This window comes from Neoarius graeffei, chromosome 18, assembly GCF_027579695.1.
Source record: "Neoarius graeffei isolate fNeoGra1 chromosome 18, fNeoGra1.pri, whole genome shotgun sequence".
NCBI lineage: Eukaryota > Metazoa > Chordata > Actinopteri > Siluriformes > Ariidae > Neoarius > Neoarius graeffei.
In genome coordinates this window covers 42,008,430-42,023,763 of record NC_083586.1, presented here as the reverse complement: position 1 = coordinate 42,023,763, position 15,334 = coordinate 42,008,430, and the positions used below count along the sequence as shown (strand labels likewise).

The 15,334-nt window shown below is 44.5% G+C and overlaps 1 protein-coding gene across 5 annotated transcripts in view; it reads left to right on the top strand.

Moving 5' to 3' along the window:
- Window positions 1–7,507: 7,507 nt before the first annotated feature.
- The window catches only part of sh3pxd2aa (SH3 and PX domains 2Aa), a 360,165-nt gene continuing 352,338 nt past the window's right edge, over window positions 7,508–15,334 (top strand). For all 5 annotated transcript variants that reach the window (XM_060898802.1, XM_060898807.1, XM_060898803.1 and 2 more), the window contains exon 1: window positions 7,508–8,057. In XM_060898802.1, the coding sequence (XP_060754785.1) occupies window positions 7,986–8,057 (72 nt within the window). In that variant the 5' untranslated portion in view covers window positions 7,508–7,985. The remainder of the gene's footprint in view (window positions 8,058–15,334) is intronic.

Below are 15,334 nucleotides of genomic sequence, written 5' to 3'. Positions count from 1 at the left end.
CACAACGGCCATAGGTTCATACATATATGGTTTCACCTCTCGATATTCAATTTGGAGAGTTCCTACTTCAAAATCGCGATCACTTTCAGACATTTTACACAACCTCTTACGACCAAAATCCGTATGTGTGCGTCCGGTTCGCAAGTAAACACAGAGCTGCTCCCGGTCTGTGTGGCTTAAATGACGTCACGACGACGGTGGTGAAAGTGCGCGTAAGTGAGATGTAAACAAACCTTTGGAAATTGGGCAAAACAGTATATTTTAACCGTTTTATTCAATTTTAGTTTGCAAATTAGACACTAGGAAGATTGAATTCGCTTTTCGGGTCGTTCTTCTAGACAATAAAGTTGATATTCTACGTTTCACCTCCGACCCGTGCCTATGACCTTTAAAGCGACTTGCATTTTCAGGCGAAGCCAAAATGAGAGTCGGTTCCAGGGTTAATCCGTAATCATTGAGCTGATGTCGGGTTTAATTTGGTGTTAAAAATCCCTGAGAGTTTATTTACATCCGATTGGTTTCAGTTCATCCAGAGTACACCGAGTTTCACCAACAACGACATGCATGTTTCGACAAAACGAGATGAATCGACTCTTGGAGTCGACTCCTACTTGTATTCGAACTGCCCTGACGATCAGCACAAGCGCGAGCCCTTAAAGCCGATGGGCTCGCGCGCTCATATTTAACTCTTTACCCCTTGATGACGACCCCGTGCACGGGCGCAGATAGAGGGGGGGACGGGTGGGATTCGTCCCACCCAGATTTAAATTCACTTTGTTCGGTCCCCCCCACTTATAGGGAGGAAAAACGTCTATGCTGTCTTTCTTTGCATAAGGCAAACCTCACGGAAAAATCAAAAGACTAATTACCATTCGGTTTATTGAGGTGCACAGCAGTGTATACATTGTTGCAACAACTCACATAAAACAAAACAAAGACTGATATTCGGTTGGTTGAGCTGCGCAGACTGCACAGGTTGCGAGCTCGAGCTTGGTTGCTATGGTAACCCACAACAAGTTTGACAGGCATATCGGGGTTGGGGTTGTTTTGCTGGCAGCTTTGTCCCCCCCCCCCCCCCCCCCCCCCAGTTCAAAAAACGTATCTGCGCCCCTGACCCTGTGTATATCCCATAATGACGACATATGCCGCTGGCGTGTATGCACCATAATGACGACATATGCCGCTGGCGTGTATGCACCATAATGACGACATATGCCGCTGGCGTGTATGCACCATAATGACGACATATGCCGCTGGCGTGTATGCACCATAATGACGGCATATGCCGCTGGCGTGTATGCACCATAATGACGACATTTGACGACTCTGAATTTGCCTCTATATACGTATTTTACCCTTTACAGTATCCCAGGTGAATATTTATGATAAAATGTATGAATTTTGAAAAGATAATTGAACGTTATATAAAGCATCTTTGTAAAGTTGCAGTAATCATTTATTGTACACCATTTGACACGAATTCTTCATGTAAAATGTGAAGTTGGTTTTCACGCAGGCAGGGCCGTAACTACCATTGAGGACACCGAGGTCATGTCCTCGGCATTTTTTCCCACGGTATTTTTTTTTTCACTCAGAAATGTGAAATTAATATATGATAAATCGTTCTGACTTTGATCGGTGGAAAATTCTAAATTCAGCTTGCATCCCCCTGTTCTCATGTGTTTGTTTGTCTAAAAATAAAGTCCACATAATCATTTTTAAACGAAGCTGAAATATCCGACATTGGAAACATTTCATATTAGGCAGCCTCGCGATAGTCAGCTAAGCACCACGGGATATACAAGAGCTGAGAAGTGTTCTCATCAAGGTCCGACTCCGCAGCCAGTCTCATCTCATTATCTCTAGCCGCTTTATCCTTCTACAGGGTCGCAGGCAAGCTGGAGCCTATCCCAGCTGACTACGGGCGAAAGGCGGGGTACACCCTGGACAAGTCGCCAGGTCATCACAGGGCTGACACATAGACACAGACAACCATTCACACTCACATTCACACCTACGGTCAATTTAGAGTCACCAGTTAACCTAACCTGCATGTCTTTGGACTGTGGGGGAAACCGGAGCACCCGGAGGAAACCCACGCGGACACGGGGAGAACATGCAAACTCCACACAGAAAGGCCCTCGCCGGCCCCGGGGCTCGAACCCGGACCTTCTTGCTGTGAGGCGACAGCACTAACCACTACACCACCGTGCCGCCTCCGCAGCCAGTCAGTCAGTTTGTCAATTAGTCGTGGAATCTGAAAATTGACATAAGATGAAGAAGTCTACTACACTAAAACAAACCAAACTCAGCTCTGGAAAGTCAACAAGTGAGAGAAAAAGAAAGAGGGAAGAAGGTGAGTTAATTTTGCCAGTCACTGACAGTTATGTGCCGGAATGCTTATGATCATTAACAGTGCAATTTTAATTAGCATTTCAAGCAACAACAGTCGAAGCCACTTAGCTAGACAGGATTTTCGTTTTCCAGGCGGCACAAACTCTTTTATTCTCTCTCTCAATTTGATTTGGTGCGTTTCAGATCAGAAAAGGCTGGACAGTCGTGACCTGTTGTTTATGAAGTTATTGGGTGCTGACGAGACTTGAGCTATTTTGCTAACTTACCAGACTATAGGCTAACGTGAACACAAGACACTATTGTTTTGATCATTTGGTTTTATTTTCGAACGGAAATGAAAACGGGTAGCAAACTTATGTTCACATTTTATTTACAACATGATGTACCACCTCTGACTGCTTTCTGTCAATCATGAAGAGCCCAGCTGCGTTCACAGCTCCTCCTCCAATCAGCAGCTGGAGATGAGCCTCCTCTCGGGAAGTCTTGTCCCGCCCCTCTTATTGACTCCCATCTCCAGTGAGGCTCAGTCTCCGAATGGAGCGTTTTAGTCGGTTTTGTCCAATAACCGTCTAGTATTTTGCTATTGAAAAGGGCAGATATTTTTTAAAAAGCTATTGAAGTCCATTCAGGCTCGGCTAGATTGCGTTGTCACTCTCACTCACTCTCACTCACGCACACACACGTTTTGAAATTGTTAAAATAAACATGTTCACCTACATGTTCATCTTGTTGGGCTTGTGATTTTGACTCGTTTCCAAAATGTATGAAAAGTCACCATATTAGGACATTTTTTTTTTTGGCAAATAAGATGTATCGCAATGTTTGACCTCGGTATTTGAAAAATCCTGGTTACGGCCCTGCACACAGGTATTACTCACCTTTCAGACACTACCTGTGAGCTGGTGCATGTTGAAACATCACTGAGTGATTCTTGTATTCTGTCTCATGCCCTCTTTTCAAAAAAATGTATGGTCGGTCATGATTGTTTCAACATAATGAAGGAGAAAACTGATATGAACAAAACCTTGTCTTTAGACTTTTTTTCTTGTAAATATGTTCTTAGGGTGAACAGTATATACATATACAAGGGTGGCTGGAGCAACTGCTTTAAGGGGTAAAGAGTTAAAGGACACACACACAGGCCTACAACTAAAACTGGGATGGCTCATGGATTCAATCCAAAAAGAGTCGATTCACTGATTCTAGGAATCAACTTGTGTAGTATTGTGGATGTGTTCAGTGTTGCACCATACCAGCGGTGTTTTTACGGTACTTTCTTAAACATGGCAAAGTTCACTTTAAAACCTGGCTTATAATCAAACAACAACTTCAGCAGCTACTTGAGCATTTTCAGACGAAGCCAAAATGAGAGTCGGTTCCAGGGTTAATCCGTAATCATTGAGCTGACGTCGGGTTTAATTTGGTGTTAAATATCCCTGAGAGTTTATTTACATCCGATTGGTTTCAGTTCATCCAGAGTACACCGAGTTTCACCAACAACGACATGCATGTTTCGACAAAACGAGATGAATCGACTCTTGGAGTCGACTCCTACTTGTATTCGAACTGCCCTGACGATCAGCACAAGCGCGAGCCCTTAAAGCCGACGGGCTCGCGCGCTCATATTTAACTCTTTACCCCTTGATGACGACCCCGTGTATATCCCATAATGACGACATATGCCGCTGGCGTGTATGCACCATAATGACGACATATGCCGCTGGCGTGTATGCACCATAATGACGACATATGCCGCTGGCGTGTATGCACCATAATGACGACATATGCCGCTGGCGTGTATGCACCATAATGACGACATTTGACGACTCTGAATTTGCCTCTATATACGTATTTTACCCTTTACAGTATCCCAGGTGAATATTTATGATAAAATGTATGAATTTTGAAAAGATAATTGAACGTTATATAAAGCGTCTTTGTAAAGTTGCAGTAATCATTTATTGTACACCATTTGACACGAATTCTTCATGTAAAATGTGAAGTTGGTTTTCACGCAGGTATTACTCACCTTTCAGACACTACCTGTGAGCTGGTGCATGTTGAAACATCACTGAGTGATTCTTGTATTCTGTCTCATGCCCTCTTTTCAAAAAAATGTATGGTCGGTCATGATTGTTTCAACATGATGAAGGAGAAAACTGATATGAACAAAACCTTGTCTTTAGACTTTTTTTCTTGTAAATATGTTCTTAGGGTGAACAGTATATACATATACAAGGGTGGCTGGAGCAACTGCTTTAAGGGGTAAAGAGTTAAAGGACACACACACACAGGCCTACAACTAAAACTGGGATGGCTCATGGATTCGATCCGAAAAGAGTCGATTCACTGATTCTAGGAATCAACTTGTGTAGTATCGGGGATGTATTCAGTGTTGCACCATATCAGCGGTGTTTTTACTTTCTTAAACATGGCAAAGTTTACTTTAAAACCTGGCTTATAATCAAATAACAACTTCAGCAGCTACTTGAGCATTTTCAGACGAAGCCAAAACGAGAGTCGGTTCCAGGGTTAATCCGTAATCATTGAGCTGAATCGGGTTTAATTTGGTGTTAAAAATCCCTGAGAGTTTATTTACATCCGATTGGTTCCAGTTCATCCAGAGTACACCGAGTTTCACCAACAACGACATGCACGTTTCGACAAAACGAGATGAATCGACTCTTGGAGTCGACTCCTACTTGTATTCGAACTGCCCTGACGATCAGCACAAGCCCTTAACGGGCTCGCGCGCTCATATTTAAAGGACACACACAGGCCTACAACTAAAACTGGGATGGCTCATGGATTCAATCCGAAAAGAGTCGATTCACTGATTCTAGGAATCAACTTGTGTAGTATTGTGGATGTGTTCAGTGTTGCACCATATCAGCGGTGTTTTTACTTTCTTAAACACGGCAAAGTTCACTTTAAAACCTGGCTTATAATCAAACAACAATTACTTGAGCATTTTCAGACGAAGCCAAAACGAGAGTCGGTTCCAGGGTTAATCTGTAATCATTGAGCTGAATCGGGTTTAATTTGGTGTTAAAAATCCCTGAGAGTTTATTTACATCTGATTGATTCCAGTTCATCCAGAGTACACCGAGTTTCACCAACAACGACATGCACGTTTCGACAAAACGAGATGAATCGACTCTTGGAGTCGACTCCTACTTGTATTCGAACTGCCCTGACGATCAGCACAAGCCCTTAACGGGCTCGCGCGCTCATATTTAAAGGACACACACAGGCCTACAACTAAAACTGGGATGGCTAATGGATTCAATCCGAAAAGAGTCGATTCACTGATTCTAGGAATCAACTTGTGTAGTATTGTGGATGTGTTCAGTGTTGCACCATATCAGCGGTGTTTTTACTTTCTTAAACACGGCAAAGTTAAAACCTGGCTTATAATCAAACAACAACTACTTGAGCATTTTCAGATGAAGCCAAAACGAGAGTCGGTTCCAGGGTTAATCCGTAATCATTGAGCTGAATCGGGTTTAATTTGGTGTTAAAAATCCCTGAGAGTTTATTTACATCCGATTGGTTCCAGTTCATCCAGAGTACACCGAGTTTCACCAACAACGACATGCACGTTTCGACAAAACGAGATGAATCGACTCTTGGAGTCGACTCCTACTTGTATTCGAACTGCCCTGACGATCAGCACAAGCCCTTAACGGGCTCGCGCGCTCATATTTAAAGGACACACACAGGCCTACAACTAAAACTGGGATGGCTCATGGATTCAATCCGAAAAGAGTCGATTCACTGATTCTAGGAATCAACTTGTGTAGTATTGTGGATGTGTTCAGTGTTGCACCATATCAGCGGTGTTTTTACTTTCTTAAACACGGCAAAGTTCACTTTAAAACCTGGCTTATAATCAAACAACAATTACTTGAGCATTTTCAGACGAAGCCAAAACGAGAGTCGGTTCCAGGGTTAATCTGTAATCATTGAGCTGAATCGGGTTTAATTTGGTGTTAAAAATCCCTGAGAGTTTATTTACATCTGATTGATTCCAGTTCATCCAGAGTACACCGAGTTTCACCAACAACGACATGCACGTTTCGACAAAACGAGATGAATCGACTCTTGGAGTCGACTCCTACTTGTATTCGAACTGCCCTGACGATCAGCACAAGCCCTTAACGGGCTCGCGCGCTCATATTTAAAGGACACACACAGGCCTACAACTAAAACTGGGATGGCTAATGGATTCAATCCGAAAAGAGTCGATTCACTGATTCTAGGAATCAACTTGTGTAGTATTGTGGATGTGTTCAGTGTTGCACCATATCAGCGGTGTTTTTACTTTCTTAAACACGGCAAAGTTAAAACCTGGCTTATAATCAAACAACAACTACTTGAGCATTTTCAGATGAAGCCAAAACGAGAGTCGGTTCCAGGGTTAATCCGTAATCATTGAGCTGAATCGGGTTTAATTTGGTGTTAAAAATCCCTGAGAGTTTATTTACATCCGATTGGTTCCAGTTCATCCAGAGTACACCGAGTTTCACCAACAACGACATGCACGTTTCGACAAAACGAGATGAATCGACTCTTGGAGTCGACTCCTACTTGTATTCGAACTGCCCTGACGAGCAGCACAAGCCCTTAACGGGCTCGCGCGCTCATATTTAAAGGACACACACAGGCCTACAACTAAAACTGGGATGGCTCATGGATTCAATCCGAAAAGAGTCGATTCACTGATTCTAGGAATCAACTTGTGTAGTATCGGGGATGTGTTCAGTGTTGCACCGTTTTTACTTTCTTAAACATGGCAAAGTTTACTTTAAAACCTGGCTTATAATCAAACAACTTAAGCAGCTACTTGAGCATTTTCAGACGAAGCCAAAATGAGAGTCGGTTCCAGGGTTAATCTGTAATCATTGAGCTGACGTCGGGTTTAATTTGGTGTTAAAAATCCCTGAGAGTTTATTTACATCCGATTGGTTCCAGTTCATCCAGAGTACATCGAGTTTCACCAACAACGACATGCACGTTTCGACAAAACGAGATGAATCGACTCTTGGAGTCGACTCCTACTTGTATTCGAACTGCCCTGACGATCAGCACAAGCGCGAGCCCTTAAAGCCGACGGGCTCGCGCGCTCATATTTAAAGGAGAAGCCGAGGGCTTCTGGTTTCCGGATCCTGCTCGCTCGCGCACTGATATTCAACCATTCTGTTATAGTTATCACAAAGGACCGGATACAGGATTCAGATACTTGTTTAGATATAAATAGGCCTGCATGTGTTTTCTTCTCGTCCGGACGTATTATTAATGACCAGTGTTGCGGTTTGACCCGGGAACGTGTCCGTTCGGACTCTCCTCGGAAGGAAAAGCGACTCCATGGTTACAGTAAATGGATCGTGAGGTTTCTTTCTCCCAGCGTGAGGCGGCAGTGAATAAGTTGGGGTGCTCGGGGTTTGTGCTGTAGAGCGGATAGAAAACCACTCGAGCGCTTTTTCAGGGCGAAAATAACAGCAGCGTTTTTCCATCCATCCTTTCCGTGACTGTCCCGCTCCTGCTGTGCGTCTCACCAGCGCCTTTCTTTCTTTCCTTCCTTCTTCTTGTCTTTATTTTGATCCTTTTCACTCTACACCGCTTTAAAAATGCAGCTCCGGACCGTTTTGGATGTGAAAGTGGTGGACGTGGAGAAAAGACGGCACCCGTCCAAACACTACGTGAGTATAACATTACACATAAAGGCCTTTCATCTGATTTTATCCCCCGGGCAGGTCTTGGATGAAGGGCTTCGACATCATGCCCGTTTGATTATCATTTACACACAGGATCCAGTGCACGCGCACTAACATGGGATAACCGGAAGCAGGGCATTATTGATAAAGGCAGCCGCGTGAGGATGCGGAGCAATGACGTCATAGGCGCGATCGAATTGTTTTGATCGCCTCCCTGGATCTGGTCTGGGATTTGATCAGATCCATGCATTTTATTTGTTTGATGCATGTGAATGCTTTTCACTTTTGCAGCTCATTTCAATGGTTGTGTGACAGGGTACAGTGTTCACTCATCACTGGAGTAATCTCTCATCTCATCTCATCTCATCTCATTATCTGTAGCCGCTTTATCCTGTTCTACAGGGTCGCAGGCAAGCTGGAGCCTATCCCAGCTGACTACGGGCGAAAGGCGGGGTACACCCTGGACAAGTCGCCAGGTCATCACAGGGCTGACACATAGACACAGACAACCATTCACACTCACATTCACACCTACGCTCAATTTAGAGTCACCAGTTAACCTAACCTGCATGTCTTTGGACTGTGGGGGAAACCGGAGCACCCGGAGGAAACCCACGTGGACACGGGGAGAACATGCAAACTCCACACAGAAAGGCCCTCGCCGGCCCCGGGGCTCGAACCCGGACCTTCTTGCTGTGAGGCGACAGTGCTAACCACTACACCACCGTGCCGCCACTGGAGTAATATATAGAGCTGTATTTTGCTCAGTGCTACATAATAGCACTGTTGGTTTATCTGACAATACAACATTGGTTCATAATCATGTAGGTGCTTTGATTTGAGCAAAAAAAAAGCACAACTTTATTCATCACACACTTGTGAAATTCCTGTCTGCATTTAACCCACCTGAAGCAGCGAACACGCTCATGCACGCCCAGGGAGCAGTTAGGTGCCTCGCGCAAGGGCACCTCAGCCCATATTAACGTAACTGCATGTCTTTGGACCCGGAGGAAACCTACGCAGACATCATGCAAACTCTACACAGAAAGGCCCTCGCCAGCTGCTGGGTTCAAACCCAGAACCGTCTTGCTGTGAGGCGACCTTGCTAACCACTATACCACCGTGCCTGTTGTTTTCTCGTTCATTTTCATCCAGATCTCTGAAGCGGGTGGCACGGTGGTGTAGTGGTTAGCGCTGTCACCTCACAGCAAGAAGGTCCGGGTTCGAGCCCCGTGTCCGTGTGGGTTTCCTCCGGGTGCTCCGGTTTCCCCCACAGTCCAAAGACATGCAGGTTAGGTTAACTGGTGACTCTAAATTGACCGTAGGTGTGAATGTGAGTGTGAATGGTTGTCTGTGTCTATGTGTCAGCCCTGTGATGACCTGGCGACTTGTCCAGGGTGTACCCCGCCTTTCGCCCGTAGTCAGCTGGGATAGGCTCCAGCTTACCTGCAACCCTGTAGAACAGGATAAAGCGGCTAGAGATCATGAGATGAGATGAGATGAAGTTACAGAAGCAGCTTTAGGACCAAAACGTTGCTGGTTCAATTCCCTGAACCAGCAGGAATGGTTGACGTGCCCTTGAGCAAGGCAGCTGCTCCCCAGGCTGCTCTGGGTATCTTGTATATCACCCTGGATAAGAGTGTCTGCTAAATGTCATGTAATTATCTCCCCCAAATCTTACTTCACAAAGTTCAGATCCAAACTTGAAGAAACGAGTGTGAAAATAAACTGAATTCCAGATGCATCCAGGTACTACTCATTTTGTCCTGTGGCTTTTTTAAAATTTTCTCTTGCACTTGTAGATCAGAAGACCAGCAGAAAATTACTTGAACTTCAATACATGCATAACTCACTAGGAGGCAATTTCATGCAACTCATACCAATTCTTGGGTTTCATGTGACGTCACATCCGCCGTTATTCAAAACTTTAGCTGGTGGTCTACCAAAGCTTAGTTGACAAAGCGTTTGTACGGAGAAGGTGCATTGCTCGCATGAAAGATGCCTTATGCTTGCGTTGTTTTAGGTTGTTCGAATCGGTCAAACTGTGAAACTGATAAGTTTCTTCAGGGTTCCCCGTGAACTACTAATAAAGGGTGAACGAACACAGGATTTCACAAAAAGGCGTCGAGAAAGGTGGCTTTTGAACCTCCCACTGAAATCGAAGGGAGCCGAGTCGAAGCATGCTCGAGTTTGCAGTGATCACTTGGTGAAAGGTTTGTATCTCCCTCTCGGCTACGGCCTTAGCGGTTTCCAAGTACTTTTCTTGCTATGTGTCGTTATTTTACGGTACTTTTTTTAGTCACGAAGCGCTAAAGTCCCCAGCTGGTTCTTTGTTTCCTCCTCACTTCTCACAAAGCCCATATACATGAAGGTGGTGACAAAATTCTTCCCCAGCCATACAGTTACAATGTGCCGTGATCACTTCTCCATCTTGTTTAACTAAGATCCAGGTCTTTAAAGGGGTTTCTGATCTTTGTGAATGATTTACCTGAGAGATAAGAGCCAACACAAGTGAGAATCAAGCCAACTGTTGTTTGTTTACACTTCAACTTGCAGCACTTTGTTGTAAAGACATGAGTGAAAAGCTTTAAAAAAACACACTTACACGGGCAAAAACAATACAGGATTCATTCGGCAGTGACTTGATACCGAGGTCCTTTACCCAGCCACATACAAAAAAGTTGTAAGCCTCCATACTCTTCCATCTGTTTTGCGGCGTAGAAGGACGTCTGCAACACCAGATAGTTCGAGATGTCGGGGAACTCGACTGAAGGGTAGTTTTCGAGATTGTATGACGAATCCTTCTTTCCCAGACTGTAGGCGTCGATTCCATTGCACATAGCAATCTTCTGAATATATCTAAAGCCAGCAGTGGCTTCTAGATTACGAGCGTACTCTGATAAGTTATCACTAGTTGTTTGCACTACGGCAGCCGTTTAGACCACCAGCTATTTCACTTCCGGTAAAACCGCTAAGAAAAGTCACGTGACTGAAACCCAGCAATATCATGTACAGTACTGTGCAAAAGTCTTAGGCACCCTTTTTTTTTTTTGTATAAACTTCTCATCTCATTATCTGTAGCCGCTTTATCCTGTTCTACAGGGTCGCAGGCAAGCTGGAGCCTATCCCAGCTGACTATGGGCGAAAGGCGGGGTACACCCTGGACAAGTCGCCAGGTCATCACAGGGCTGACACATAGACACAGACAACCATTCACACTCACATTCACACCTACGGTCAATTTAGAGTCACCAGTTAACCTAACCTGCATGTCTTTGGACTGTGGGGGAAACCGGAACACCCGGAGGAAACCCACGCGGACACGGGGAGAACATGCAAACTCCACACAGAAAGGCCCTCGCCGGCCACGGGGCTCGAACCCGGACCTTTCTGCTGTGAGGCGACAGCGCTAACCACTACACCACCGTGCTGCCCCCTGTAGAAACTTTGTGATAGATTTTTATTACATGACCTCAACATTATCGAGTCAGTACAAAAACATTTTAGATTTACAAATGTTCGTGTTCCAAGACAGCCTTTCTCAACCGGGGTGCCGTCTGGCTTCGTTAGGGGTGTTGTCAAAAAATGATATATTCTAACATTGAAATAAATAAAATGAATTAAAATTCAAAAAAGCCATAGTTACACTAATACAGATCATCACCGCCTCATGCATCATCAAAATTTGTCTCACGGCCCCCTTTCCCATGTCACAACGTCACTGCCGGGGTCAGCGTATGGTCAGCGTGACTGCGTGTATTTTATATGAGGGTGCCTTGAGAATTTGCATACTTCTGAAGGGTGCCGTGACTGAAAAAAGGTTGAGAAACGCTGTTCCAAGACAAATGTTACAGAAAAAAAAGTTTGTATGTCAGTAAAGAAAGCAGCATGTTTATTACGTACCGTAAGAGACGACTTTTCAGACCAAACGCATAACGAAGGCTGCCGAGTTAAAATTGCTGCAAAAAGTTAAAGAGAAATACAGCAATAATTAAAACTGATTTTTAGTCTCTAGTTACTGTGACTAGGGTGGCACGGTGGTGTAGTGGTTAGCGCTGTTGCCTCACAGCAAGAAGGTCCTGGGTTCGAGCCCCGTGGCTGGCGAGGGCCTTTCTGTGTGGAGTTTGCATGTTCTCCCCGTGTCCGCGTGGGTTTCCTCCGGGTGCTCCGGTTTCCCCCACAGTCCAAAGACATGCAGGTTAGGTTAACTGGTGACTCTAAATTGACCGTAGGTGTGAATGTGAGTGTGAATGGTTGTCTGTGTCTATGTGTCAGCCCTGTGATGACCTGGCGACTTGTCCAGGGTGTACCCCGCCTTTCACCCGTAGTCAGCTGGGATAGGCTCCAGCTTGCCTGCAACCCTGTAGAAGGATAAAGCGGCTAGAGATAATGAGATGAGATGAGTTACTGTGACTAACAATGGAGTGGGCCATTAGTTGTACTTTTACACACTATTGGTATCACATCCTCATAACCCCCAGCCCTAATCTCGAAACTGATCCCGTGGAACAGTAGAGAGCCCTACGTTCTTCCTCCAGTCCATCCAGAGGGAGAAAAACAAAAAGAAAGGTGAGGTGAGGTGAGAAAAACCAACAGAGTCTCATCCTGTAGTTTCACACGGACCAAAGAGTGTGGGAGAAAGAGAGAAAGAAAGAAGAGCTCGTATTCTCTGTGTTTGTCCAACAGCTGGAGATGCTTTTCCTGTGAGACGAGGGGACACGTCGAGATAGTGGTTGAGAGAGGAAGGGGCTTTGTACCCAGTTTTGTTTTGTTTTTTTATCCCAAAGAAGTGCCCTGACTCGAGGAAAGACGAGACCGTTTCTTTATTTTCAGCAATGCTCCATGCATCTATCTGTGAGATGTATATCCTTTTTTTCACCGCGCTCAGGTCATGACAAAGGATGTGGTCATGTTGGCCTTGAATGTACCCTGTTGGTCAGTGTTAGTAAGCTGTGAGCGGACAATCCTTTAAAAAGAGCAGGAGAGGAGGAGTGGAAATATTGTATGAGCGTCTCAGTTCTGCTGCCAGACAGGAAGCCGGCAGTGACAAACTGCCAAAAAGTATATAGAGCTCGCTCCATTTAAACAGTATGTGCTCGATCTGAACACACAGATGTGAATCAGGTGTCTAAATACACTTTTTTTTTTTTCCACTCAATGCCACTTTTTGTAAAGATGAACATTCCTGATCCGAATTTGAGGATGTTCTGAGGCATCTGTATTACATCCTTGTTAAAAGAGGCCATAAAATGTCAGCCACAATAGTGTCTCGACTTCAGCCTTTTACTTATTAGGCCATCAGGCTTTAGACTGCTCTCTCTCTCTCTTTGTGTGTGTGTGTGTGTGTGTGTGTGTGTGTGTGTGTGTGTTGGAAGGCCTTTTTAAGCACCGAGTTCCAGCAGTGAGCAGCATGGTGAGGGTGGCTGTTAAACGGCTTTAGTCACTGGCTGTCCATTGTTTGGAGATTTTGTCTGGAGGGAAGGGAAGTAGAATCTCTGTGTAAAAAAAAAAAAAAAAGAGATAGCTAGCGTCACTCAAGAAGCAGAAGAAGCCTTTATTTGTCACTTGTACACTCAAGCACAGTGAAATTCATCCTCTGCATTTAACCCATCTGAAGCAGCGAACACACACATACCTACCCAGGGAACAGTTGGGGGTTAGGTGCCTTGCTCAAGGCCACCCCATGTTAACCAAACCACATGTCTTTGAACTGTGGAGGAAACCCACACAGACACGGGGAGGACATGCAAACTCCACACAAAAAGGCCCCCGTTGGCCACTGGACTCGAACCCAGAACCTGCTTGCTGTGAGGCGACAGTGCTAACCACTACACCACCCTATTAGCGTCACTCCATTAATCATGTTCATGATTTTTGACATATTTAACAAGTTAATGTAATCAACAGCAGTACTGATTGTGAGTAAAGCTGGTTACTGGGCATTTGTCAGATCTATTAACTACAATTATAATTACAATTCCCACTTTTTAAATTACAGCGGTGCTTGAAAGTTTGTGAGCCCTTTAGAATTGTCTATATTTCTGCATAAATATGACCTAAAACTTCATCAGATTTTCACACAAGTCCTAAAAGTAGATAAAGAGAACCCAGTTAAACAAATGAGATAAAAATATTATACTTGGTCATTTATTTATTGAGGAAAATGATCCAATATTACATATCTGTGAGTGGCAAAAGTACGTGAACCTCTAGGATTAGCAGTTAATTTGAAGGTGAAATTAGAGTCAGGTGTTTTCATTCAATGAGACGACAATCAGGTGTGAGTGGGCACCCTGTTTTATTTAAAGAACAGGGATCTATCAAAGTCTGATCTTCACAACACATGTTTGTGGAAGTGCATCATGGCACGAACAAAGGAGATTTCTGAGGACCTCAGAAAAAGCGTTGTTGATGCTCATCAGGCTGGAAAAGGTTACAAAACCATCTCTAAAGAGTTTGGACTCCACCAATCCACAGTCAGACAGATTGTGTACAAATGGAGGAAATTCAAGACCATTGTTACCCTCCCCAGGAGTGGTCGACCAACAAAGATCACTCCAAGAGCAAGGCGTGTAATAGTCGGCGAGGTCACAAAGGACCCCAGGGTAACTTCTAAGCAACTGAAGGCCTCTCTCACATTGGCTAATGTTAATGTTCATGAGTCCACCATCAGGAGAACACTGAACAACAATGGTGTGCATGGCAGGGTTGCAAGGAGAAAGCCACTGCTCTCCAAAAAGAACATTGCTGCTCGTCTGCAGTTTGCTAAAGATCACGTGGACAAGCCAGAAGGCTATTGGAAAAATGTTTTGTGGACAGATGAGACCAAAATAGAACTTTTTGGTTTAAATGAGAAGCGTTATGTTTAGAGAAAGGAAAACACTGCATTCCAGCATAAGAACCTTATCCCGTCTGTGAAACATGGTGGTGGTAGTATCATGGTTTGGGCCTGTTTTGCTGCATCTGGGCCAGGATGGCTTGCCATCATCGATGGAACAATGGATTCTGAATTATACCAGCGAATTCTAAAGGAAAATGTCAGGACATCTGTCCATGAACTGAATCTCAAGAGAAGGTGGGTCATGCAGCAAGACAACGACCCTAAGCACACAAGTCGTTCTACCAAAGAATGGTTAAAGAAGAATAAAGTTAATGTTTTGGAATGGCCAAATCAAAGTCCTGACCTTAATCCAATGGAAATGTTGTGGAAGGACCTGAAGCGAGCAGTTCATGTGAGGAAACCCACCAACATCCCAGAGTTG